General features: G+C 49.7%; 1 protein-coding gene across 2 annotated transcripts; it reads left to right on the forward strand.

Moving 5' to 3' along the window:
• Positions 1-277: 277 nt before the first annotated feature.
• On the forward strand, positions 278-24,571 carry VIPAS39 (VPS33B interacting protein, apical-basolateral polarity regulator, spe-39 homolog). 2 transcript variants are annotated; one of them, XM_065402466.1, is made up of 20 exons: positions 278-338; positions 811-900; positions 1,900-1,996; positions 6,976-7,119; positions 8,476-8,514; positions 9,051-9,115; positions 11,122-11,178; positions 13,485-13,577; positions 14,412-14,445; positions 14,993-15,095; positions 15,201-15,228; positions 15,510-15,583; positions 16,425-16,500; positions 17,926-18,060; positions 19,174-19,215; positions 20,070-20,159; positions 20,690-20,776; positions 21,598-21,687; positions 22,385-22,489; positions 23,637-24,571. In XM_065402466.1, the coding sequence occupies exons 2-20, from the start codon at positions 811-813 to the stop codon at positions 23,655-23,657; spliced, it is 1,470 nt and encodes a 489-aa protein (XP_065258538.1). In that variant the 5' UTR covers positions 278-338; the 3' UTR covers positions 23,658-24,571. The 2 variants fall into 2 exon arrangements, with proteins under 2 accessions (XP_065258538.1, XP_065258539.1); XM_065402467.1 differs by lacking the exon at positions 22,385-22,489 and having other exon boundaries at positions 302-338.
• The last annotated feature ends 863 nt before the right edge of the window (positions 24,572-25,434 follow it).

The raw sequence follows: 25,434 nt of genomic DNA on the forward strand, positions 1-25,434 counted from the left end.
GTCTGGCCGTGTCGCTATGGACACAGTGTCCTCCGCTGCGAGCGCCCGCCGGCCCTCAGAGCTCTGCGCCTTCCGCCAATTGTGGCGGAATAATTTTAGCTCCGCCGCCGATGGGTAGCGGGATGTCAAAGCCAACCCCGTTTCTCGCGAGGCCTGTTGGGACTCGTAGTCCAATTCTCCGCGGACAGAGGCCCCGGGAACAAGGCAGAGGGCGACGTGGATGAGACGGGAAGGCGGAAACTACACATCCCATGGTGCTTTGCGCGGAGCTAACAGTTCCCCCCCATCCCGGGGAGGAGGGCGGCACTCTCAGCGTAGTCGGGCTGGCTGGAGGGGCGGTGAGCACCTGTGTCCTGGGGGCGGCCCCGAGCCCCTTCCCTCTGTGCCGGGCGGGGCCTGCTTGGCCCTGCCGCTCACAGTCACTACGCGGCTGCTCGGGGCCCCGCTGGTGCCGTTGCCCCGGCCTTGGAGGGCCGAGACAGCCCGGCACGCCCGGCCGAGCAGGGGCCCCGGTATCTGCCCTCTGGCGCAGCCGGTCCCCCCGTGCCAGTCGGGTTATTTACCTGCCGGGCCACGGGCTGATCTGATCCGCCACAGCCTCGCTTCCTACTATTCCCTTCTCCTCTGGCCGGCCCTGTGGGGCCACCCTCTTTTCCTGGTCAGGCGCTGCAGTCCCCTGAAAGCCCTGAAGTGGGGTGACCCAAGGGCCCTCCCTTGTAGGGCCTAGGCCCTGAAGTGCTGGTTCTGATCCAGCCTGGGGAGATTTGCCTGTCGCTTAGCACGTGTGTTTCTCTTTGGCTGCTTTTCCAGATGAACAGGATGAAAGTTGACGAGGAGGAGTATTGGCACAGCTCCAAGTGTAAAGCCTTCACATTTGATGATGATGATGAGCTCTCCCAGGTATAGTCTTCAGACTGCATGGATTGATAAAACTCCTCTAGAGTCACCTCTTTCTTCCAAAAGATTGGAGAATGGAGAAATCCAGCTGCTTAAGGGCTCCCCTGCATACAGTTAACTCCTTTCCCCCCTCTGCTCGAAAGAAGCTGCACAAGACCCATGAGAAGGAACAGGGAATCGGAAAGGCATAAAATGTTGGTTCCTGCATTCTTCCTCAATTTCTCTATAAATCTTGGGGGATCTGTGTAATGTTCCTGGGAGGGGAAATAAGTAGAAAACACCAAAAAATATGGTATATTTTTCTTTTTAAAAATAACCAAGGGAGTTGTTGGACCTCAGTTCCTTTTTCTAGTAGATTTGTGTCTGTTGTTGTGCGAGTAGACTCGTAGTAGATTTGGTCCCCTTCATGGCCATTTTAGCAAACTGGATCAGGAAAACTGAATTCCCTCTTGCCCTAGAGTCCCTGAGGATAAACAGAAGTCTTCAAAACTATCAAGCAGACACCTGTGCTTGGCACTACATTAATTGAAAATTTTAGAATTAACCTTTTAATGAGCTCTACTCACTGACTTAGTCTGCTAGGCAAATAAGAGATAAGACAGATATTTCTTATTTTTTTATCTTCTGATTATCTGTGTGGAGATCCTTAAGGTCTCTTGGCATCAGGCCTCTAGGGCAAATCTGAAACCTCATAAGAAATTGAGGGTAAATGACCTTTCCAATGATTCCCCACCTGCATCTCCTACTAGTTTGAGGTATTTATAACTGACCACTCAGATGTTCATAGTCCTCAAATTCCATATACTGGGTGAAAAGGGGCTGATTGTTGGCCAATTGCCTTGTGCAGAAGTGTGGAACATCTTCCACTGGTCTTTCAGCTCTGTGGGGGCTGGGGAAGGCATGTGCAAAAGGTTTGTTTGGATGGGAGTGGGTTCAGGAAAGCCTCAGGCTACCTGAGTGGAACAGAGATGGTCTTCATGCTAGCCTTGTGTTTGTCCATAGCTAAAGGAGTCCAAGCGGGCAGTGAACAGCCTTCGAGACATTGTAGATGATGATGACGACCTTGAGAAGTTCAGCTGGAGTGGAGAGCCAGTGGGCAGTAAGTGCAGGGGTATCTGAAAGTTATGTTGGGGAGGGAAAGCGTATTAAAACATTCCTGTCTGGACTTGAGCTGTGCAGCTACTTTTCTTACTCCAGAGTCAGATCCCTTCCCCAGGAATGCTGGGATCTCAGAGTCTAATCCTCCCGCTTCCGATTCTTTCATGTAAACTTGTATCTGCCTGTGCCCATTAGAAGGAGAATGAGATGAGGTCCCCAGATGTCTCCTTTTGTACTCTTTCCATTTATACAAGTGGAGGGAGTTCCACTCTCCCTCTCCCAATATCTAGCATAGGCCAGCATAGACTTTATCCATGCCTGGCATCCACCAAGCTTAGGTGAAGGAACTGCCAGAAGTATGACTGACAACCTATTACGCTCTCCCACGCTTGAAACCTGTTTCTCCAAAAATCTTTTATGCCAGTTCCTGCAGGACTTTGTCGGAGATGCTACAAGCTTCAGCGTGATGATTGATGGGCTGATGGGGTGTTTGAGGAACAAGTTTCAGTTGCAAGCAGCTGAACCAATCCATTTCAGGTGGACAGTTGAAGACTGAATGGGAGCTGGGTTATGACCCTCTGACAGCTGCTGTCCACGTCCTTTGGGGGTCATGATTCCTGGATTGTTATAGGGAATAGCAGAGATGAAAGTGCAGACAAAACTTGCTCCTTGGAGCAGTCCTGGGGATAATCCTACAGTATTTTGAGGTTGTCAGATTCCTTAATGCTGAGAGTCCTCTTCTTGGATAGTTAATATCAGGCATGGCAAGCCGGTCAATTGACTGATCAAATAATGTCAATTGACTATTATTTGACCATGCTCAAATTTCCACTAAAAATGCCCTGATGTAGGTGGCACCCTATCTTTTTGATTGCATCATGGTGCCATTCTTTCATTTCTTAGAATTTCATTAGATTGTGTTTTTGTGTTTTTCTGAGTTAAAATAATTCCGTTAAGTAACTTGTTTTTTGTAATTTGGCATAATTATCTATTTAAAGCTAAACCTGTTGGAGACGATAAAGTTTTACTGTTTTGTCACTGTTCTAATAAATTAGTGCTTTAAAATGTTTGACCATTTTTGACATTATTTGGCAATATTGGGCCAATATTTGATTGGTCAATTGACCAATTTTTTGGACCATTAAAATGCGCAACCCTAGTTAATATTGTCACTGCTCTACAGCCAAAATGCTTCTGAAATAAATGTAGTCAAACTTTACTAATTCTGGGTCACTGAGAACGAAAATGATGCTTAAAATTGTTGATTGGCTCTAGTTTTCAAGATATGCTATTGGGTCAGTATATACGACCCTTGACTTGGGAATGGCGGAGGATAAGTGAGTTATAAAGGGAAGGGATCTCAATTTAAACCAGAAATGACTAAAATACATCTTTGACTGGATCTATGAATAAATCTATGACTGGGTTTGGACAGTACTTGCTTTTTAGGCAAAACAATGAATGATGCAATCTGAAGCTGGTATTGCGTCATACATGATATGAATTGCATCATGTTATTCCTAGAAATCATGGATGATGCAATCATAACGAAGCTTACATCACTCTGCTGAACAAATTGCCCTATATCAGCTCTAGAAATCATACAGTGTCGTGCTCTCTTATTTGTCAGTGTTTGATTTTGCAAAGGGACACATTTCTGTTTAGCCAAAGCGAGCAGAGATGCCTCGTACTTGTGTGAACAGTGCAGATAACTTCTGCTATGTTGGTGGTGAAGTGACTTTTGCATCACAAAAGCGCAGTATAACCACTATGGTTAAGAAAGCCTATCACCTTTATTTTGGCTGCAAAATTGGAGATCAAGACAAGAGGTGGGCCCCACACATATGCTGCAACACTTGTGCAACAAATCTTCGCCAGTGGTTGAACAGGAAAAGGAAATCTATGCTTTTTGCAGTGCCAATGATTTGGAGAGAGCCAAGAGATCATACCAGCAATTGTTACTTCTGGATGGTGCCTCCAGTTGGGAAAGGTGTGTCAAAGAAGAAAAAGTGGACTGTGCATTATCCAAACATTCCATCAGCTATACGCCCAGTACCCCACGGAGAAGGACTGCCGGTTCCTGATGCACCAGAATCATTCTCACTTGAGTCAGACGAGGAAGAGGATGAAACTTCTGGTCCTGAACCATCAACGTCACAGGACCCACATTTTCTCCCATCCTCCTCCTCTGAACCACACCTCATAACACAAGGTGAACTGAATGACCTTGTCAGGGATTTGGAACTACCCAAGAGTAAGGCAGAGCTGTTGGGCTCCAGACTACAGCAGTGGAATCTCCTGGCAGGTGATGTTAGGGTTTCCATGTTCCGTGACCATCAAAAGGATCTTGTCCCATTCTTCTTCATGGAAGGTGATCTTGTAGCCTGCAACAACATCGATGGTGTGATGGCAGCCCTCAACATCGTTCACGATCCAGCTGAGTGGAGACTGTTCATTGATTCATCGAAGACGAGTCTTAAAGCTGTTTTACTGCATAATGGCAATGTTTTGCCATCAATTCCAGTTGGTCATGCAGTCCATATGAAGGAAACCTATGACAACATGAAACAACTTTTGAGGTGCATAAACTATGACCAACATCAGTGGCAGCTTTGTGGCAATTTGAAGGTTGTTGCTCTCTTGCTTGGTCTGCAGACTGGATACACAAAGTACTGCTGTTTTCTCTGCGAATGGGATAGTCGTGCAAGAGATTCCCACTACATCAAGAAAGATTGGCCACTCCGACAGTCATTGGAGCCTGGGAGGAAAAGTGTTCAGCATCCACCACTTGTTGAATCAAGGAAGATTTTGTTACCACCCTTACACATCAAGCTGGGTCTGATGAAGAACTTTGTCAAGGCCATTGACAAAACACAAGCGGCTTTCAAGTACCTCCGTGGAAAATTTCCAAGGTTAAGTGAAGCTAAGATAAAGGAAGGTGTCTTTGTTGGTCCTCAGATTCGTGAACTTCTTCGAGATGATGCATTTGACCATGCACTGCGTGGCAAGGAAAAGACGGCATGGAAAGCCTTCCAGTTAGTGGCACTAAATTTTCTCGGAAACAACAAGGCAGACAACTACAGGTTGTTGGTGGAAAACCTCCTCAAGGCATACAAAAGCCTTGGTTGCAACATGTCACTAAAGATACATTTTTTGCACTCTCATCTAGATTTTTTTCCACCGAACTGCGGAGCAGTGAGCGATGAGCACGGCGAGCAATTTCACCAGGACATTGCAACAATGGAGAAACGCTATCAGGGCAAATGGAGCCCATCAATGCTTGCAGACTATTGCTGGACAGTGACAAGAGATGCTCCATTTAATGAATACAAGAGACAAGCCAAGAAGCGCCGAGCAGACACTGAATAGGACTAAACTATGTACGTAATAGTTTTTTGGCTTTTGTTTCATAATAAATTTTATTTATATAACCCTTTTGCTGATTTTTAAAGTGTTACATAAACAGGACAGGTGAAATATTATCATGTAAAGCAACCATAAACACATGAAAAGACCTAGAGTTTTAATCATAAATTGTAAACCTATCTACACAATATACATAGACATAAAATGTAAAAACTTAAATATCTTAGAAACAGTAGCCAATCAGTTGTTTTAATTGTCATATTTGAATTCAGCACATCAAAATACATAATAAATAGCACATTTTATCTCTGAAGCAGACGACTTCTCAAAAATTGTAGACCAGTGTAATTTTAGTATAATCTGCTCCCTGTGTCCCATCCCCCCATCCACCAGATCAACACATTCGTGGCACTGTGCAGACAATTGAAGTGTAATAATTAAAAACTTCCCAAACCTACGATGCTAGGTACTGTGGTATCTTAGATAAAGGGGGCTGGCAGGGATGGCTAGCAACATGCCTGGGAAAGAAGAGATTCCCTTCTTCTGAGAACAGAAAAGGGATGGGGTGAGGCAGGGTTGTGGGGAAGCAAGGTCCATATAACCTAAAGGTCAGCACAGTAACAGTTTAGTCCCTGCCAAGCTATGGGCAGGGGTGGGAGCTCTACAAGGTGGGTGGTGTAGGAGCACAGTTTCCTGTTAAGAAGAAGCTTGGATATAGCCATGTCCTCAGGTTTGGACCAACCCAGTGAACTTAAATGTTGTGCATGGATCCCCCTACCTTATTCTTATTACCTGAGAGATCAAAGGGTTGCAGTGCTCCCACCACGCTGCAGCTAGTTCTTTTCACTGAGTCAGCGCTTCTCATCTTGCACCGCAGCTGCTCTTCTTGCTTGTGTCTCCTGTTCACCTTCCCAGTCAGCCTCTTCACCCCACCACCCACTATCTGAGTCTGGCTCACTGTTCTTCTGCTGTGCCAGTTGTTCAAAAGCTTGTGTTTGTGGTGGGGCTAGGGTGCGGCTGTGTGGAGAGAGAGAGAGAGAGAGAGAGACTGCCTGCTATGCCTAGAGCAACAGGGAGCAAAGCTGAGCAAGTTATCGCCCCCATCTATGGTTTGTCACACTACTTGCCGGTCCTCTGCAGACATCAAAGTTATCTCAGTGCTGTAGTGCCTGGAAGGGAATGTCTTACATTTCTCCAGTCCAGAGAAATCAAAGGATCCAGTATCTAGTTTTGTATTTTCCATTGTAAGCTCTTTGGAGCAGAGAATGTGGCACACCTCATACAGCACCATTTAAATGTACTGTGTCCTATAAGTGATCTTCTGTAATATTTATACAAGCTGTAGCCATACACCACCACTGAAATGCAGCCAGGGAACAGGCAGTTGCTTAAACTTTAGCACTACACAAGTTCAAGTTTAGGAAGCTATGTGCTGAGTACTGTATCCAGTTGATACAGGGAGGTAAATACGGAGGGACAATGTGCAGAATGTTCCCAAACTAAAATTGATGAGGACACAAGAGTTAACAGGCTTCTTCCACTCTAGAATTTTTCATTAAAGTCTTTGGTTTTATGTCTTCTCGGTGAGTTACAAGGGTTGTTCTCTCTCCATAGGTATTTCCTGGTCCATCAAAGAGACTGCCTCCAGCAGCTCTAACGCTCCTGAAGGGAGAGACTCAGGCCTACAGAAGGGCTCTTCTTCCCATCCAGCTCTCCCCAAGCAAGCCTCCTCTTACTCCATCAGCAGTTTCTTTAAAGGTAAAGTCCCCTACTTGGCTGGGGCAGATGGATCTTCCCACAAGAGCATAAGGGAGGAGTCCAGTTTCTTTGTCAGGTTTCAGAGTAGCAGCCATGTTAGTCTGTATCCGCAAAAAGAACAGGAGTACTTGTGGCACCTTAGAGACTAACAAACTTATTTGAGCATAAGCTTTCGTGGGCTCCAGCCCACTTCTTCAGATGCATAGAAGAAGTGGGCTGTAGCCCACGAAAGCTTATGCTCAAATAAATTTGTTAGTCTCTAAGGTGCCACAAGTACTCCTCATTCTTTTTGCAGTTTCTTTGTGCGTTTCCCAGACCAGGAAGTGCCCCATCTCTGCCCAGCCACAGGCTTTATCAGCCACTTGACAGGTGTCAGTGATCACATCTGACTTTTATAAAGTGGGGAGAGCAGAGGCGACATAAGGGGGTCGGGGGGGGGGGCGGGGTCATGCATCATCTCTGGGGGATTGACTGAGGTCTCTTTCAGTATAGAGGGGCAGGCCATGTAGACTATATCTTTCAGCATGCTATGCTCTGTGGAGTAACAAAGCTGCTTGGACCAAGGTGGAGCACGGCATGCCGGGAGCTGTAGCCTCCAGCAGTCACCCATCTGTACTGTAGATGAAAGCAGGCGATTTGGGACTGTGTTTGGCCCAGGTGGGCTGCGCTTGGTCCTCTCTGCCACAAAGTCAGCAGGCAAATACCCTTCCCCTGGAGCTGAGATAGCTTCTACTGTTGCATGTGGGGATGGAGCTAGTGACTTCACCTAGGCATTGCCAGACATAGTCCAGCTGGCTGAGGGAGAGTCATGTGGCTCAGTGCTGTTGTCTCTCGAGCCTGGAAACAAGCCTGATTCCAAAGCTGAATTTCCTCTGAATGTCCTCTCCCTGCCTGGCATGTTTTTTGACTGCCCCTGTTCTTATACATTAACTGATTTAGTGCTGGTGAAAGGTGCCGAAACCCTAGCCCTGGAGACTGAAGACTTCTGTATAGTCCCAGTGTAGGTACAGATGCCAGTGCCGTCTCCCTCCCCTCACAACACTGTACTCCCAGAGTGGCTTAGTGATCTGTAGTGGACCCCTCCAGGGGTGAGAAGGAGTTCAAGCTCCATAACCCTCTCAGCCCTTGCCCCGTGGCAGCAAGGGGTCAGTTAGTGCCAGTTTTGTTGTGTGATATGGACAGATGTCCAGTAGGAAATGCCTGAGACCTCCCCATTCGTTTCCCATAGGCTGGCCCTGTCTAATAGTTAGCCTGCAATGCCCACTTGGAGTGTAGTTCTCTGTTCCTTCGGTGAGAGGTGCTGCCTGGGGAAAGCCAGCTGAAAATCTCTCACTGTTGCCTGTTTGATTCTTTTAGGAAGAAACAAACTTGGGAGTTTTCAGTCCCTTTCAGATGGTAAGAGAGCGGTTTTTATTCCTTTCTGAGCAGGGTGGGGGAAGGGGCGGATAAGACTTGACACTTATGTAGGGGATTTTCGCCCCAAGTTCAAAGCCCTTTGGAAAGTTGGGTCACTATATCTTGCCCGTGTTACAGATGAGGAAACTAAGGCACAGACTTGCCCAAAGTCCTCCAGCAAATCAGTAGAAGGGTCAGAAATAGACTAGTATCTCCTGACTTATTCCCACACTCTAATCGCTAAATATGCTGCCTCTTTGATAGAAAATAACCTCCCTGAATAGAGCCTCCTGTGGGTTGGAAGGGGCCTCTAGCCAGACTTTCTCACATTCTGGTTCATTGCAGCTCTGTGCCCAGTCCTTGGACATATGGGCTCCTCTCAGTCCATGGGGCTGGCCCAGGGTTTGCTACTCAGTCTGTTCTTTTAACAAAGAAACCTGTGCTGGGGGGAAGCTTAGACCAGGGGAAATATGGGAAGGTTGATGTGAATCAGGATCTCAGACGCGCTACTCAGTGTGTTGCCTTCCCCTTCACAGCTCTCTCTGACACAGGAGTTAAAAGCTACGCTCCAGAGCTGCGCAGACCAAAGGCGGAATACAAGGTGGGTGGCTCACATTCACAATCCCAGGGTCAGAGCAATGGACTGCCAAGGTCACATGGGGTGGAGGGGGTGAGTGACCAGTCCCCGTTTTAGCTAGCAGAGAGCAGTGCAGGAACTGAGATGGTGAAGGTGAGATGTACAATTCCAGTTCCAGCCCGCAGGAGTCTCTTCAGCAGTAACTCATGTAGAGCCTCAGACATCACATCTTTTTCCACTAACGGTGAACGTGTTGGTGGAGACACGGGAGTTCTCCCTCTTCCTACTGAGTAGCCCTGCAGAGATGGGAATACTTGTTAATGCTTTGCCTGAAAGCCTCTTCCCCACCAACAGTGCAGCCCCAGCATTGGCAATGGCTTCATTCCTGCTGTGAGACTGGAACTGACAGCCTTTTGACTCCCAATCAAGAGTGCTACTCTCAGAGCCCCAGGACACCTCACTCAGGAATAACACCCTGCCCCGTGGTGGTGCTGTTCTCCTCCTGAATACGCTGCTTTTCTTTACACACACACTTCCTTAAGGGATGCTGCTGAGATAAACATTCTGTATGGAAAGTGTCCCTTCCTTCTCTGTCACTGCCCCCCCACAGAGATCATTAAGTAGGTGGGGGAGGAATAATCTAGCATAATAAAGGGGGAAATAATAGCTATGGGATGAAACAAAGGTAGGGAAAGTTTCTTCTGACTTCCAGGACCAACTTCCGGACAGTGATCTGGATCAGGCGGAGGAGCTGTCTCAGTGGGAACCCTGATGCTTGGGACATTTACCATAGACTGTGCAAGGCCCTAGAACAGTACAGCACGGCCCAGTCCTGCATTGGCATATTAGAGGGAGGGGCCGGGTGGAACCTAAAAGGCACTTCCTTCTCTGACCTGTATGATTTGATGAGACGTCAGGGAATTTTAAAATCCCATGTACTTTTCCCCATTGCTGCCCATTGTTCAGTCACTGCCTCTCACTCAGGATGGGGCAGTGACACTAGCCTGGTCCCTTTTACCTCCTCATTTGAGTCCCTTTCCTTTGCCTGTCCCCAGGCACTAACCTGAGGCTGTTGGCTTTGGGTGCCCTGTGGTGCCGTGGAAGGCTCACCTGAAGAAGCCTGTCTGAGGGTGGAATGGGAAGATGTAACTGAATCCTTACCCTGCCAATTCACGGTCTCTCAAATCGGTTGTCTTTATGGGGGCAAACTGCTCCCCCCAACACTTGGGGTTTAAGGTCCCTGGGGTGGGAGTCCATTCTAAGATGCACCTCTCATGTGGATGCAGTGATAGTCTTTGTCCAAGGCAATAAATAGACACCCTGTTCTCCTTTCGGCCTCTGGCTCTATCCAGCCTGCCGTAGGTAGGGCCTGAGCAAAAGTCATTGCCACCTGAGGCTCTGTGGGAATGTGTCCTATCCCCAAAACCACTCCAGCTGTCACCCTCTTAGGTAGTTGCAGCAGAGGAGCTAAGGACTGAATGGGCCATGGAGACTGAACCCTGCTGTGGGCTTTTGAGGGAGCTCTATGAGGTTAGGGGTCAGGCATGTTAGGGTAGTGTGAGAGCAAGCTCTCCTGCACAGTACCTGGGCTGTAGCTATCGTGTGGATAAACAAGAGACCTCTGTCTCTGCAGGTGTGATTGGCCCCTTTCACCAGCAGTAGAAGTTTGCACATAAATGGTAGCCTGGTGGCATTCTGGGCACTGAACTTCAGAGTCTCTTGGATTGCGCTGGCACCAGTGGTACCAGCCAGTAAACAGATCAACCTGCCTCCTCCCCCATAAAGGTTCTAGGAAAGTGACAAGACTCTGGAACCTCCTTACTCAGGCCAATTCAGTCACATCAGAACTCTACTGCTCTCGTTCGTTGCAAAGCCTACTGGGAAACCCTTCTAGCTGCTGTGAACTGTGACAAGTTATTTCATCAGTCCCAGCTTTGAGTGGGAGGTGGGAGGAGCTGCACAGCAAACACTGGGATAGCTTGGCCCCTCAGCATCTTGGGAAGATAAGCTGCTTCTGTCTTCTGTTGCAGGATTACACCAGCGACTGGAGTCCCAAGGATACAGTCAGACGAATGCAGAGGGGCAAGGTAAAGACATTCCTTTTCCATCTGCTTGCAAGAGGGGAGCCTTGGTTGTGACGGAATCCCCGAGGTGCAGCCTGGGACCGTGGGACCGCTGTGCCCCCTTAACTCTCCAGCCTGGGCTGTCGCTGCTTTGCTAGTGACAAGCAGAAAACCCCTCCAGGCGCTATCATCACTCAGCACAACCGGATGTGCAACCCTACACCCAGCTAGATTGTATGAATGTTCCCAGAGCCAGTCATGAATCACACAGAGACAGGCACCAGCCCAGTAGCCCCAAGCTCCCAGCCTTGTACGTCAGGAATATACCGTCTTGCACTGCTCAAGACGAGCAGTGCAAGTTGATTAATTGGTTCACCACTTCATCAATGGAAAGTGGATATACACCAGCCTTTGTAAAACTGAGCAGATTGACCAAATGCTTCAGGCAAACTCACTGGTAAAGATAAACAGTAAAGCAAGTTTATTGACTACAAAAGATAGATTTTAAGTGATAGGCAAAAAGTCAGAGTTAGTTACCAAAATAAAATAAAATACAAGCACACTATCTAAACTCTCAATCCTATTAGACTGGGCAACGTCTAGACTAAGCAGTTTTTCTCAGATCACTGTATATTGCAGTTCATAGTACACAGGTTTCACCCTTGAAACCTGGGCCAGGCTCCTCTATTGGAGTCTTCAGTCTTCTGAGTGTCCTTGTTGCTTGCAGCATAGGTGGGGGAAGGAGAAAAGGCCAAGCCTGAGGTCACTGTGTTCTGTTTTATACCCTTTGTCCATGTGCTTGGAGGCATGTCTGGTGGGCATTACTGAGGCCTGGTCTACAGTGGTGGGGGGCGAGCGGCGAGCCAATCGGTCTAAGTTATGCAACTTCAGCTACGAAAATAGCGTAGCTGAAGTCGACGTACTTAGAGCTACTTACTGTGGTGTCTTCACTGTGGTAAATCGACTGCTGACGCTCCCCTGTTGACTCCGCGTACGCTTCTCGTTCTGGTGGAGTACCGGAGTCGACGGGAGAGTGCTCGGTGGTCGATTTATCATGTCTTCACTATATGCAATATCACAATTATATATAAATGAGGAATATGGGGGTTACAGGGCACTCCCCCGAGGTATACATACTTAGATATGGGGGCTACAGGGCGAGGGGTTATGGGATTACAGGGCGTTTCCTCGAGGTATACATATTTAGCTAGAACAACTGCTTTTGGCAGATCATAACCTTTCCCCTGATACCTCACATGGCATGCTTTATATGCAATATCACAATTATATATAAATGAGGAATATGGGGGTTACAGGGCGCTCCCCCAAGGTATAGAGTGTCATATTGGTGCTCTCAGGCAGCCTCCTGCTTGCACCTCTGTATTGTGGGACTGGGCAGGGGAACTGGGCAGCTCCATTAATTGATTGCATAGCCATAGCAGGCACAACTGTCCAAAGCTCTGTGCCCACCTATGGCTTTGCCAAGTGGAGAAGCAAAAGCAGAAGGGAAGCACTGAGATACCATTAGAGTCAGGAATAGGTGACAGGTGGCAATCATTGGGCCACTGCTAGAGCCTTTGTGTCTGTTAGACCCTGGAGGCTTCTCCCATGGCATGAGGTCATCTGCAGTGCTGCTGACCCTTCTGGAACTGGTGTTATGAAAAAGCACCTGTGGGGTCAACTTTAGGGCTCTGGCTCTCTTCATAGTTGGTGGCAATCAGAGGTAGGGGCAGGGAAAGTGGGAGTTGTCCTTGGTGCAGTGGAGTTGGGACCTTGGTGATGAGCAGATGAGTCCTGTGGAGGAAAAGGTGGTGTATGCAGAAGTAACCACCCAACTGCTGCTGCCCCTTCGCTAAGGTTGTAACTATCCCTTCTTACCAGTTGGTGAAGGGCTTTGCTTCCATCTCCACTGAGGGAAACGGTAGCTCTAAGGCGTGGTGGGGGAAGAGCAGCTCTGGGCTAAAGGGAGCCAAGTAAGAGGCAGATTCTTCCAGTTCCAGTCTGCTGATCGGCTTCAGAGGATCCCAGAGACCAGGGTCCTTCTGCTCTGATGAGTTCTGGTGGTTTGCAGGTTGCAGGGTGTTTTGGGGAGAAGTGCATGCACCATGCTGCCCCCAGGCTGTATAGTTAAAGGGCCTGATCCTGCAAAACCCTTCAGTGGGAGACCTGCTTACAGTCCTGGGCTCAGAAGGAATGAGAAATTTTCTGAAGAGGAGTGATTCATGTTGCTGAATTATTCAAGATTAGAGGGAGGGTTAGCTCCCTGTATCTTGGTTGGATTCCAGGCACCTGGCTGATGCAGTGTTTCCTTGTCTCCAATGATATCCCAGATCTGCTCACTGGAGAGGTTCCGTTCCCTGCGGGAGAAGCTGATGCTCCTGGATGAAGCTGTTGCGGTGCATGATGGGAATGTCATTACAGCTGTGAGTCCTCCTCTGGCAGTATAGGGTTGGGTGGGTGGTGGCCAGGATGGTCCCTTAAAGGGTCTGTGTATCTGCATAGCCATTTAGCCCCTGAACGCTGCTGATGCTTTGAATTAAAATCAGCGTGTTACCTAAAAGGGCCAAGTCTGAGGTCTGGGAAACTCCATGTTCTCAGCCTCTGGTTGAAAGTCACATGCTTCTCTGGAACCTCTGGTTGGAATCCCAGCAATCAGCTCCTCCACCTCCTGTGCCTGATGGATCAGGTTCCCTGTCGCTGCCTGTGTGCAGGGCTTTGGGGTGAGATGTGGAAAGCTCAGGTCCCTGCACACTGCACTGAATATTCCAGGGAGCTGCTCATAAGGGGAGAGGTTTGTCCCGGGCTCTTGGCCTCCCAGAGCATTGTGCAGCAAATGAGCCACGTGCTGGACGGTGTGATCCCTCTCACTCCAGCGAGGTGGGCGAGGTGATCCCTGTATGTATGCTGCTAGGAAAGCTCTCTGGGGTCCTTCAGAAGGGACGCGAGGGAAATGCCCTAGTTGTAGAATTGAAGCATTGCTTATCTAAGCTATAGAAAAGCCAGCAGACCTTCTCTCCAAACCAGTGAGTGTCAGCTTGCAGGCTTGCAAATCAGCTTGCAGGCTCCCCCAGGCCTGTGTTTGGCCTACGAGGTATGGAAGACACCAGCATTGCTCAATACAAAACACTGATCAAGCCTTGCGTGAAGGCTGGAGCTGAGATGTCTGTGGCTGAGTGGGCCTCCCCTGGTGTCTCTGCCTGTCCAGATGCTAGTGAGGGTTCATCTGCTCATCTGAGGGATGTCTCTTTTGCTTGCAGATTCTAATATTCTTGAAGAGGACGCTGAAGAGAGGTAAATGTGGCTGGGAGGTGGCTAGGGCCAGTGGCGTCTGTGCAGGATTGTGTTTCTCAGTTAAGGGGAGTGTGGCCAGATTCTCTCACTTGCTGCAAGTTAAAGGGAGAGAAGGGTTGGGATCACTCTTTTTTAGGTGCTGCTTAACTGAGCTAGGTGTCTCATTGAGAGAGATGCACCTTGGATCCAGTGAGCGTAAAGGGACGGGGTTGGTGCTGGCTATGAAGACCCAGAGAGATGGTCCCAGGTACTCATACACTGTTAGGAGAGGGCAGAGGTTGGGGTGGGGATGAATGAGAATGAACCTGTGCGGGATATGACCATGCGCCACAGAGTACTCGGCCATTAAACAGGTGGAATTGGGTTCCTTTCCTAACCCCTGGTCACTAGAGGTTGGACTGTGCTCTGGAGAGGGGGGTTTGCAGAATCCTTTAGTTTTCTTCCAGAAGCTAGCAGCACCATCCATGCTGGAACAGCCCAGGCTGGCCAGCTTACACCTTCTCATGGCTCCTCAGTGCTGACAGGCTGCCTGTTTCTCCCCACCTAGAGATCCTGTTCCAAGAGCTGGAGGTGCGACAGGTGGCCTTGCGCCATCTAATCCATTTCCTCAAAGAGACAGGGGAGCAGAAGCTACTCCTGGACCTGCTCAGGTGAGGCTCCCCACCCGGCATCATGGCTGGGCTGAACACACTGCCTGTGGTTGGACCCAGAGTGGAGGGTACTGAGCAGGGGTAATGCTTTGTTTCCCTTTGCAGATTCCTGGACAGGACCGAGGAGGTTGCTGTGAGTATTCCCAATCGTGGCAGGTCCTTCTCTTGTGTAGCTTTTACGAGGTGAGGGAGACCTCTCAGAGATGCTGTGATCAGACCCCTCGCACATCCCCCTCCTCCTCCCAACATAGGATGCTGTTGTGACAAGAGCCTGGGGACTGGGAGTGGGTAGCCATTAGGCAGGTGTAGTCAGTGGGCAGGGCTTAAGTTCATGTTTTGTTGGAAGGTGACATTCCAGATCTCCTGAGCCCATTCCCTTTTGAACAGCTCCTGTTTTCTTTCTGCCCCCTCCAGCTGTCCCAGTACCGGGAGCACTTGAGCATCCAGGATGCAGAGAAACGAAGAGAATTTCTTAAAGGCTGCATCAGGTGAGCAGGGAAGTGGGGGACTGGTGGGGTGTGAGCACCTCCTGGAGAGTGGAATAAGAAGTGCAGCCTGCTGGAACCAGTAGAGCAAGGTTAGTCTACTTTTTGTCAAGGTCCAAATTTCTTGGTCAAGGTATAGTCAAGGTCCAGACTCCAGAGAAAATAATAATTAAAAAAAAGTAAATAAATTTTTTTGGGTCCGTTCAAAAGTGTCTGGTGGTTCGGATTTGGCCCTTGGTCCGCCTATTGACTACCTCTGCAGTAGAGTGTTGTGATGCACAGGTTTAAAGGGACAGTGGTCTCTCTTTCATCACTGAGCGGGGGTTTGAGGAACAACACAGGGTGATTATGAACAGCCTGTGGTGATCAGTACCCCGAAATATTTTCTGCTGATTGGAGGGCAAAGACACCTTGGGGAGTTTCTGATCACTGACCCCGTGGGTGGGGATGAGACCGGGGGTGCCAAGGTGAAATGTTAGTCTCTGGTGGGTATCACTAGCATTGTTCTGAGCTCCCTTCTCCCACCTACCGCTCCTTGAAATCCAGAAGATTTCCCCCTCTGATTGGGTTCTCTTCGTAGATGGCCTCCATCTGAGAGAGCAGGCAGTGATCTGGGAAGGTGAGAGCTTGAGAACTCACTGCCACTCCCAGAGCATTTGTGTGGGTGAGGCCAAAGAGGGATGCCATTCTGACTTACCATGAATATAGGGAGCAAGAACATGGGGAGTGCATCCCCTGGGCACACTTAGGTAAGGTAAAGTAGGGAAGAGAGAGCCCCTCCAGGCCTTGTGTACTGGGAAGAGATGCTGATAATGACTGTCCTCATCTCTTTGCTGCTGGCCAGGTTGCCATTTTCATCTGAAGATGCCGTTCATGTTCAAGACCATTATACGCTCCTGGAGAGACAGATCATCATTGAGGTAAGGGCCTCTCTCCTTTGGCCATAGAGGTGTCACAGAGCTCTCCATCTGCCTCTGGCTCGGACCAGCCTGTTCTAATGCCAAGGTTCCCCTTCTGGGAGGAATAAGAAGTTTCTAGATGCTGTAGCTGACTGGCTTGCGACCTCCTGGATCTAATGTGACTCCATATCCAAGCTTTGCTGATAGACAACTACACCAAGCTGTCCCACTGAGAGTCAGATATCATCATGTGCTGATGGTACATGCAGGGCATTTGCTTCATAGCTGTGCAGCATATTAAGATGGTGTCACACTGTCCGGAGTGGCTCACGACCATGAATCCCAGCCTCAGGACAGACACCCCAAACTTGTATAACTAGATTTCACTCACCCAGCAATAAATGCAAACTCCTGCAGCACTGTAATAGTCTTGCATGGAGTTAGACAGTCTCCTTGGACACTCCAGTCTATCTTGCCACCCAGAGAAGCTGGATGAAATGATAAATGGTCCCTTACATCAAAGATCACAAAAGATTCAGGTTGCTCCCAGTCCCAAGAGACCAGTCACTGATGCCAGATCTCACACCAAAGACAACGCTTGTAGCCAATCCTACAATAAACTAACTAAGGATTTATTAACTAGGAAAAAGAAGTGAGTTATTTACAGGTTAAAGCAGGCAGCATATATACACAAATGAGTTAGTCTGTGGTTCCAAAAGGTGACAGAGATATAGTAATCTGTCAGCACAGTGAATGTCTTCTAGGGCTAACTCAGGTTGACCCTGGGGATCTCTGCTTTTTCCTAACTCCAGCCCTGTGAGAGTCCAAACAGCAGAGAGTATGAAGAATTTTTCATGTCAGCTGTCTTTTATTTCCTCCTTCCAGAATTCAAGCTGATGGGATGAGCTTTCTTGCATGTAGCAACTTATGGGTGTAAGAGCACCATCAACCAGTCTTTGTATTGTGATGTTTCGCAGTGGCCCACTTAGTTTTGATAGTCCTTCTTGATGGGTGGGGGAAACAGTCCTCCTGCCTGAGTTCACAAGTTCAGAGCAGACATTTTTACAGTTATAAAGCAAAACTTACATATTACCTTATAGCACTGGGTTCAGACATTATGAATAAGATTAATGCATGCAGCAACTTACAAGGATTTTATAGAGTCTAAATACTAAGCACATCCTTACAACTCTAACACCTATCTTGAGCAATGCTAACATACAGGTGAGCTGGTCTGGTTTCCATCTATGAATTTGTCAGTGCTCAGCTGACGCCTACAGCCTTGGTAAGAGCTGGCACCTGGTCTATCGATGTCACAGATGGTCCTGTTGAAATCAGGCCTGTCCCATGGCAACTGGGCCAGACAACCCTCATCCTCTGAGAACTGGGTGAGCAAACTGTGGCTGGCCTGGTTTCCATGCAGTGTCTCTCATCCTACTTCTCTAGGCAAACGACCGGCATCTGGAGGCCGCTGGGCAGTCTGAGATATTTCGGAAATACCCACGAAAGGCCTCTATCCTCAACATGCCACTGGTGACCACGCTATTCTACTCCTGCTTCTACCACTACACAGAGGCCGAGGTGGGTGCAACAGTGGGGTAAGCAGTGGGCTGGAATTCAGTGCCAAAACCCTTGGTGTGGGTCACTAAATAATGATAATGCCCAGCTCTTACCTCGCACTTCCCATCAGTAGATCTTAAAATACTTTACAAGGGAGTTTAGTGTCACTACCCCTGTTTTACAGATGGAAAAATGAGGCATGGAGAGGTGCAGTGACTCACTCAATGTCCCCCAGCAGATCAGTGGGCAGCCAGGACTAGAACTCATATCTCTTGAGTCCCAGTCCAGTGCCACTCGGCCACACTGCTTGGCTCATAAAGTTGGCACATTGGTAAAGAAAGAGGATGACACACACACCCCGCGCCCCTCCCCCCCGATCTCCAGAGAGAGTTCTCCTAACCTTCCAGAATGGTCCCCACACTTTATGGAATTCTGGCACTTCAGGGGGCCATAAGAAGTGTGGGGACAGCATTAGAGAGGGGCATTTTGCCTGGTACGGCAGCCATCACAGCAGAATTGGCACCTCAGAGAAAGCAGCTACCTTGCACTGTTTCAGAGGCAGCTACTGGATCCAGCGTCCAAGGGGTTAACTTGGCTTCTAACCTTTTCAGGCCCAAATGTGGGACATTGGTCTTTGAAGTGTGTGTGTGAGCACTCTAGACTAGAGGCATGGGAGACCCAGCCCCAGATAGCAGAGGAGGAGATGGAAGAGTCGCTTCCTTCGGAACCTCCATTTCCCAAGCTAGCATTAGCAGGGCTCTAATGTATAGAGCCCTGGCAAGCAGGAGTTTCGGGTCTGTCAGGGTGGTCTACATTGCAGCTGGGAGCGAGTCTCCCAACCTAGGTAGACAGACTTACTCTAGTTGGGCTCAAACTAGTCCACTAAAAATAGCAGTGTGGACGTTCTGGCTTGGGTGGAAGTTCAGGCTCCGAAGCCCACTTGACCCCCTAGGCTTCAATGCCTGAGCTGGAACATCCATGTTGCTGTTTTTAGTGCACTAGCTTGAGCCTTACTAGCGTGAGTCTGCCTGCCTGGGCTGGGAGACTCGTTCCCGTCTGCAGTGTAGACCTACCGTAAGGGGCAGGGGGCCCACGATCTGAAAAGGCTGAGCATTACCCTCACTCTCTCTTCAGGGGACATTCAGCAGCCCGATCAACCTGAAGAAAACCTTTAAGGTAGGGAGTGAAATCTGACTGGTGTCTCATTCTTGGTGGGAGGTGGGTTTCTGTGACAGCATCAATAAAAATGCAGGCAACAGAGCTGGGGTGCCTGGGAAGAAGGAAATTGAGAGGCTGAGTCCTGTCAGAAGTAGGGATTGCTGGCTCAGCAGAGAAAGGGTTTCTCTCCAGATAGAAGGGGAGTGGGATTAGATCCAGCTGTTAGATAAGGGGCAAGCTCTGTGGAGACCTTTGCTTTGGGCTGGGCTGGTCTGGTCTGGAAGCCAGACCCTCCTGGGGGACAAGGGAGGAAGCTTGGTTTCAAGAGCCTGTTGGAAGTTCTGTGGGGAACTTGGGGTGTGAGGTGCTGCTGGGATCCCAGGTTACAGGAACCCTTGCCCCTGGATTTGAACCCCAAGCTCTGTGAGGCCTTTCCCTTAACTGGGGTGAGCTCCCCTGACCCTTAGCTGGAATTGGTGCTCGGCCTATGGGTGGCCCTGTCTTGCTTCTCATGGCTTGGAAGGGGAAAATGGGCCCTCCTCACTGCCAGTCCATTGCCAGCCTGACCCTGTTGCACCAGCCCTGTTGGGAGCCCCCTCCATGCGTTCCAGGACCATGGTGCTCTCGCTGGAGTCGGTGTGGAATGGGGTGGGCCATGCTGGTGGCCTGAGCCATGTAACCCTGCCTCAGTAGCAGTTGCAGATCCTTTGTGTGACCCTGCATGTACTACTGTGCTACCGGGCTCAGGCTTGGATTGCACCATCCTTCCCCTCCCAGCAGCTGGCTTGGTGCCTGCTGAGTGGATGGTGCTGCCTGCTCTCTCACCCCTGTCTGTGCTCTCACCCTCAGCATTCAGTGTCTTTGCCTTGCAGATTCCAGACAAACAGTATGTGCTGACAGCCCTGGCTGCCCGTGCCAAGCTGCGAGCCTGGCATGATGTGGATGCCCTGTTCACCACCAAGGTGAGTGGCAAAACCTTTCTGGGGGGTGGGTCCAAACACTTGCTGTTTCCTGGCTACCTCTATCTGTTTCCATCTGGATAGAGGACGGTGAGCTGTCTGTCTCCTGAGCTGCTCCATCCATGCTGTGGGGTCCAGACTGAATTGCTCACAGAGCAGGTTCCCCTGTCTCAAGAAGCTGCGATGGGCTTAGTACAGCTTCTACCAGCTCAGCCAGAGAAGGAGGCTGCCTTTGAGGCTCAGCTGCATAGGATTCACATGCGTTGTAAACCCAGCCTCCAGACATGGGACGCTGCTGACCGTGGAACTAGGGTCTGACAGGAAAGAGCAGTATCCTCAGCCAGAGGCAGATTACCACTGCCCTCTGGAGGTTATGGAGAGGGTAGGGAGGAGGAGGAGCAATCCAGCGGCTCCTCTGCCCCACACCCAAATCTACTAACAGCCCTGTCCCCCAATTCCCCACCCTCTGGGAATCTTGCATTGGACGTCCCTTTTGAAAAGATGAGTGCTATGAGTTTGGGCTGTGGTTTCAGAATTGGCTGGGTTACACCAAGAAGAGAGCTCCCATTGGCTTCCATCGTGTGGTGGAGATCTTGCAGCGGAACAGCGCCCCCGTGCAGGTGAGCAAAGGAACTGCCCTGTCAGAACACACCATCCAGTCTGCTGTCCTGCCACACTGGATCAGACCTTTGGGCCATTCGGTCTGCAATCCTGTTGCACTGACTCAGACCACTAGGTCACCTAGCTTGCTCACGTGCCGCCAGCAGTGGCTGTTACCTATACCTTATAGTGCACCTGGGGAGGGACTGTTTATTTCTTCCTGGTCCCACACGTGAATTTGCTTACAGCCCAGAGAGGGGCATTGACCCCATGTGGTTGTTGCCTGGCTTCCATAGCTGGGGATGGTGAAGGACTTCCCCATGTGAAGTTCCTCTTTGTGCCAACAGAGTCCCATAGGGATATAGATGTTATGTACATGTGCCTGGAAGGAACATCGTAGGGGTGAGAACCCGAGGGAGGTAGATGCAGCTAAGGGAGATGGACAGCAGCAGGCTCTGAGGTGTCTATGGGATCAGATCATGGATGGCAAAGCCCCTCTAAATGATCCAGGCCATCAAATAGATTGTTCCCTACATTCAGTTTCTAGATGCTTCATTTGGGCAAGGGTTCAACTGATCCCCTTGAGTTGAGGTAGTGTAGGAATTGCCCCCTGGGTTGGCAGGGCCCTTGAGGAGGGGCTGGGTTCACTACCCCTGGAGCCTCCTGAGCAGGCTCATCTGTGAGGCTGTCCCATCCACACACTGTCCTCTGCTTGCGGAGGGGGCCGGACTGTGTGGTGACCTTCTGTAAGAGGCTAGTTGGCTGGAGCAGGGGTGTTTTGGGGGAGAAGGGGTGACATGGGGAAGTGAGCTCTGCTGATGCCTCCTGCCTTCTCATCCAGGTGCTGCAGGAGTACGTGCGCCTGGTGGAAGACGTTGAGACAAGGTTGAACCTTGCCATGAAATATAAGTGCCATGACGTTGTTATTGATGTGAGTCCCTGCTGTACAAGGGGGGAGGTCTACATCCTCCCTCTCCTCCTCCTCCCCCCCCCGACACACCTGGCTGGGGGCAGGCTCTCCCACAGCTCCCTTGTCTTGTTGTCATGTGCCCATCTCATTTACCTCTGAGTTTACTTTCCCTGTGTTTTAGTGTCAGCTGGTGCTCCCAGAACCAGCTAAAGCCAAGTGAGCCTTACTCACACTCCCTCTACCCCCCACCTCCAGCAGCTCTGCTGGGGCCTCACAATCCCAGCCTGCAGCACCCCCTGCTATTCCCACCTGAGCTCCTCTGCTGTAGAGATGCAGTTGTGCTGAATGACACAATTCAGAGATGGTTGTCAGTTTGGGAGTGGCTTGAGGCTTGGAATTTGCTCTACAGCAGGACGTGAGCTTCCATCATCAGGAGTGAAAAGTCGGTGCAGTAACTCCTTGAGCCTCCCCTTCCTGGAGGGGGCCTTTCCCAAAGGTTTGAGGTGAAGGCCCAATCTTCCATTGGGACATCCCATAAGGTTTGTGATTTTCCCCCAGGGCTGTGATGGATCCTGCTGCACAGCGATGAGTCTTTGGGGAAATCAGCATGTGGCCAAGGTTTTGGGGGGGATTGGAAGGTTGTTCCTCAACTGAACAGAAGGATGCTGCCCAATAAAGGAGGTTGCTTCCCTTAGCTCTGGTTTTGCTGTTTAACTAGACATACAGAGACCTGAAGGATCGACACCAGCTGATGGCATACAGGTGTAAGGTGGAGCGGGGCTCTGCAGAAGAGGACAAGATAGACAGCATCCTCAGCAACTTGGTAAAGAGTGACTCCTCGCCCACATACACCCAGAGCTAGCCCTGTGGTGCTCTCTTCTATAGACACTAGTCGGAGACAGGAGTGGGTTTGTTTGGTGTGTGGCACTGGGGTTGCTGCCCTGTGTCCCCACATCCTCCCTGCTGGGAGGATGCTAGTCCAGGTGGAGGTTCCAGTTAGACACAGGAAAGAGGGATCTATGCAGAGTCTCTGGAGGAGAAGAGCTGGTGCTGGGAAAGGGAGAAATAGCAACTGCTCAGTGCTGAGTCCCCACACCGAAGAGTTGATTTCTGTTTGCGAGAGCGAAAAGAGGCTCAAAGCATTGTGCTAGGACTAGTGTCACAGGTGTGAAAGACAGTCCCTGCCCCAGAGAGCTTACAGTCTTAGCATGTGACGAGCGATAACAAGTGGTACTTGGCTCCTTTTTGGTGGTCCATTCTGGACACAACCTGCTAGGTGACTGCTCTGGGCCTCTTGGGATCAAAGGGTTTTTACCTCTGGGTTTGGTGTTCTGTTTGACTTCTCCTATTAGGCCCAATTGTATTACAAGCTTATAGTGAGTCATAGTCTGACAGGAGACTGCAAGTCAGGAATGTCTGACTCGGAATCCTGGCTTGCTGCATGGCCTTGTGCCTTTCCTTCGTGCCTTGGCTTCTCCATCTGTATCATGCAAGTAATCCTGACCCACCTCCTAGGGGATTGTGAGGTTCCATATATTGTGGTGATGATCTTTAGCACTTGCCTTTATTGCTGCTTGTCTGCTCCCTACATTTGATTCACAAGTACTCCTGTTCTTTTTGCGGACTAACACGGCTGCTACTCTGTAGCCTGGTCAGTTTGCGCTTTCTGACTTTAGTTGGTTTTTGTTGCTGATCCCAGCCGCTAGCCCAGGGCTGCTGGATTTGGATTTCCCATGCTGCAGGGGAACGTCCAACTGTTTTCATTGACTTAAACCTCAAAGCTTTCCAGGCACATCAGTTTATAAACCCGCCCACCTTGTCATTTGCTGCAGCATCACCCGAGCATGGGCTGAATTCCCTGACAGTGTTCTCCCTTCCAGTGGAGCAGATAGATCCCTCAGGAATATGCCCAGGGGGTGAGCTCCGATCAGCACTGATACGAGCCATGTCCTGTTGTGCTTCTCTTTCAGCAAATCCGATGGAAGAATTGAGGTGTCTACCCACCTCAGAACCAGCCCAATTTGCCATTGCCATGCCAATGAGAGAGGAAACTATGGAGCCAGCCTCAGTGCCAATAGAGCAAGTTCCGTTTCCAGTCTTGGTGGTTTGTCTGATATTGCCAGTCAGTGCCAGTGGCTCCTGGGACAGAGCGGCATCCAGGCTAACATAAGGCAAACCCAGCTATCTGGCTAGTGGGACAAGACACTGACCAACTGGAGTCAATGCTCTGTAATGGGCTAGGCCATGAGGTGGGCATGGCTTCAGTGTACATAGGGAAGTAAAGTCAGGCAAAGCAGCAGCTACTTCAAATTTGTGCAGGATCAGGACTCATTCAGGTGAGAGGAACAAGACAATTACCCAGAAAAGATCTCTCCTAAGGTTAGAGGTGACCCGCTCCCTTGCCATACCAGCTGCTAAGACTGGGGCAATGATGGCCGTGTCAGAAGTGAAGATGCAGGAACCGCAGACTGGGCTGCGTTCTCCCTGCCTCTATGAGCGAGATGGGTAGGGAAAGACTTCTTGCCGCTTAAAACCCCAACCTTCCTGTTTCTCTGATTCAGAAAGGAAGCTTTCAGCTAAACTTCTGCAGATTGCATATCCCCACTACAAAGCCCTCCATCTCAAGACCTGCCCCTTCACCCAAAGGGAAGCTGGGAGTTCTGCCTGGAGCTCACATCTCCCTCATTGGGTTGGTTAGAGAATGAGTCGAAATTCCCTCCCAGCAAGTGCTGAAGATGCTGGCCCCACGGAGCCCCTTGGAACAATCTCTTCTCCCTGGCCTTTACATTGGGGAAGTTTTTGTTACACCCCGTAGAAATGTGACTCTCCCCTGGGGTTCCCTGCCAGCTTTGTTGTGTCAGACCTCGCTTTCTGTTCCTTAAATAAAACTGCGTGTCTGCCTCTCCTTGTGGCTCCTATTTACTTCCTTCCCTAGTGGTTTACTGTCAACCTGTGTCCTGATCATGAGGGGTTGCCCCATCTTTTGAGAAGTGGGCACATGAGATGCACCTCAGAGTATCCCAGGGCCACAAGAAACGTGACTGGTGGGGCAATTTTGCCTTAAAGAATAAGTTTATCCAGGGTGGCAACCTTGGAGTCTCACATCCTTGATGTTCTCAGCAGGGGCATGTCTAACAGAGAGTGTTGCTGGGGAGCACACAGCCTTGCGAATGCCACACAAAAATGGTGGTTATTTATCTGTTGGAGCCAACAGCGGCCACATGCCAGTCTCAGGGCAGAGTCCAGCTCCAGGGCGCCTCCCTGATCTTAAGTGTATGACGAAGTGGGAATTTTGGGGAATATTTTTCTGACCACTATGTATGTCTCAGTTTCCCCTATATGCTGCATTGTTACCTAGTGGGTGGAAAAGGACTGTTTGCTCTCAGAGCAGGCAAAGGGTTGGTCTACACTAGGAACTGACATTGCTGTAGCTACGTTGGTCAGGGGAGTGAAAAAGCCACACCCCTGAGAGACGTACCCGTACCAACCTAACCCCCAGCATAGACAGCACTAGATTGATGGAAGAATTCTTCGTCGACCTAGGGCTTGTCTACATTTATAGCGCTGCGCCCTGTACCACTTTGTGAAGATGCTACCTATGCCGATGGGACAGCTTTTCCCGTCAGCATGGGTACTCCACCCCCACCCCGAGAGGCGGTAGCTATGTCTACCCTAGGAATTAGGTAGTGTAGACCAGGGCCTAGCTGCCGCCTCTCAGGGAGGTGGGTTACCTATGCTGATACCAGAAAGCCTCCTGTTGGCATAGAT

The sequence above is a fragment of the Emys orbicularis genome, chromosome 4 (assembly GCF_028017835.1).
Source record: "Emys orbicularis isolate rEmyOrb1 chromosome 4, rEmyOrb1.hap1, whole genome shotgun sequence".
Lineage (NCBI taxonomy): Eukaryota > Metazoa > Chordata > Testudines > Emydidae > Emys > Emys orbicularis.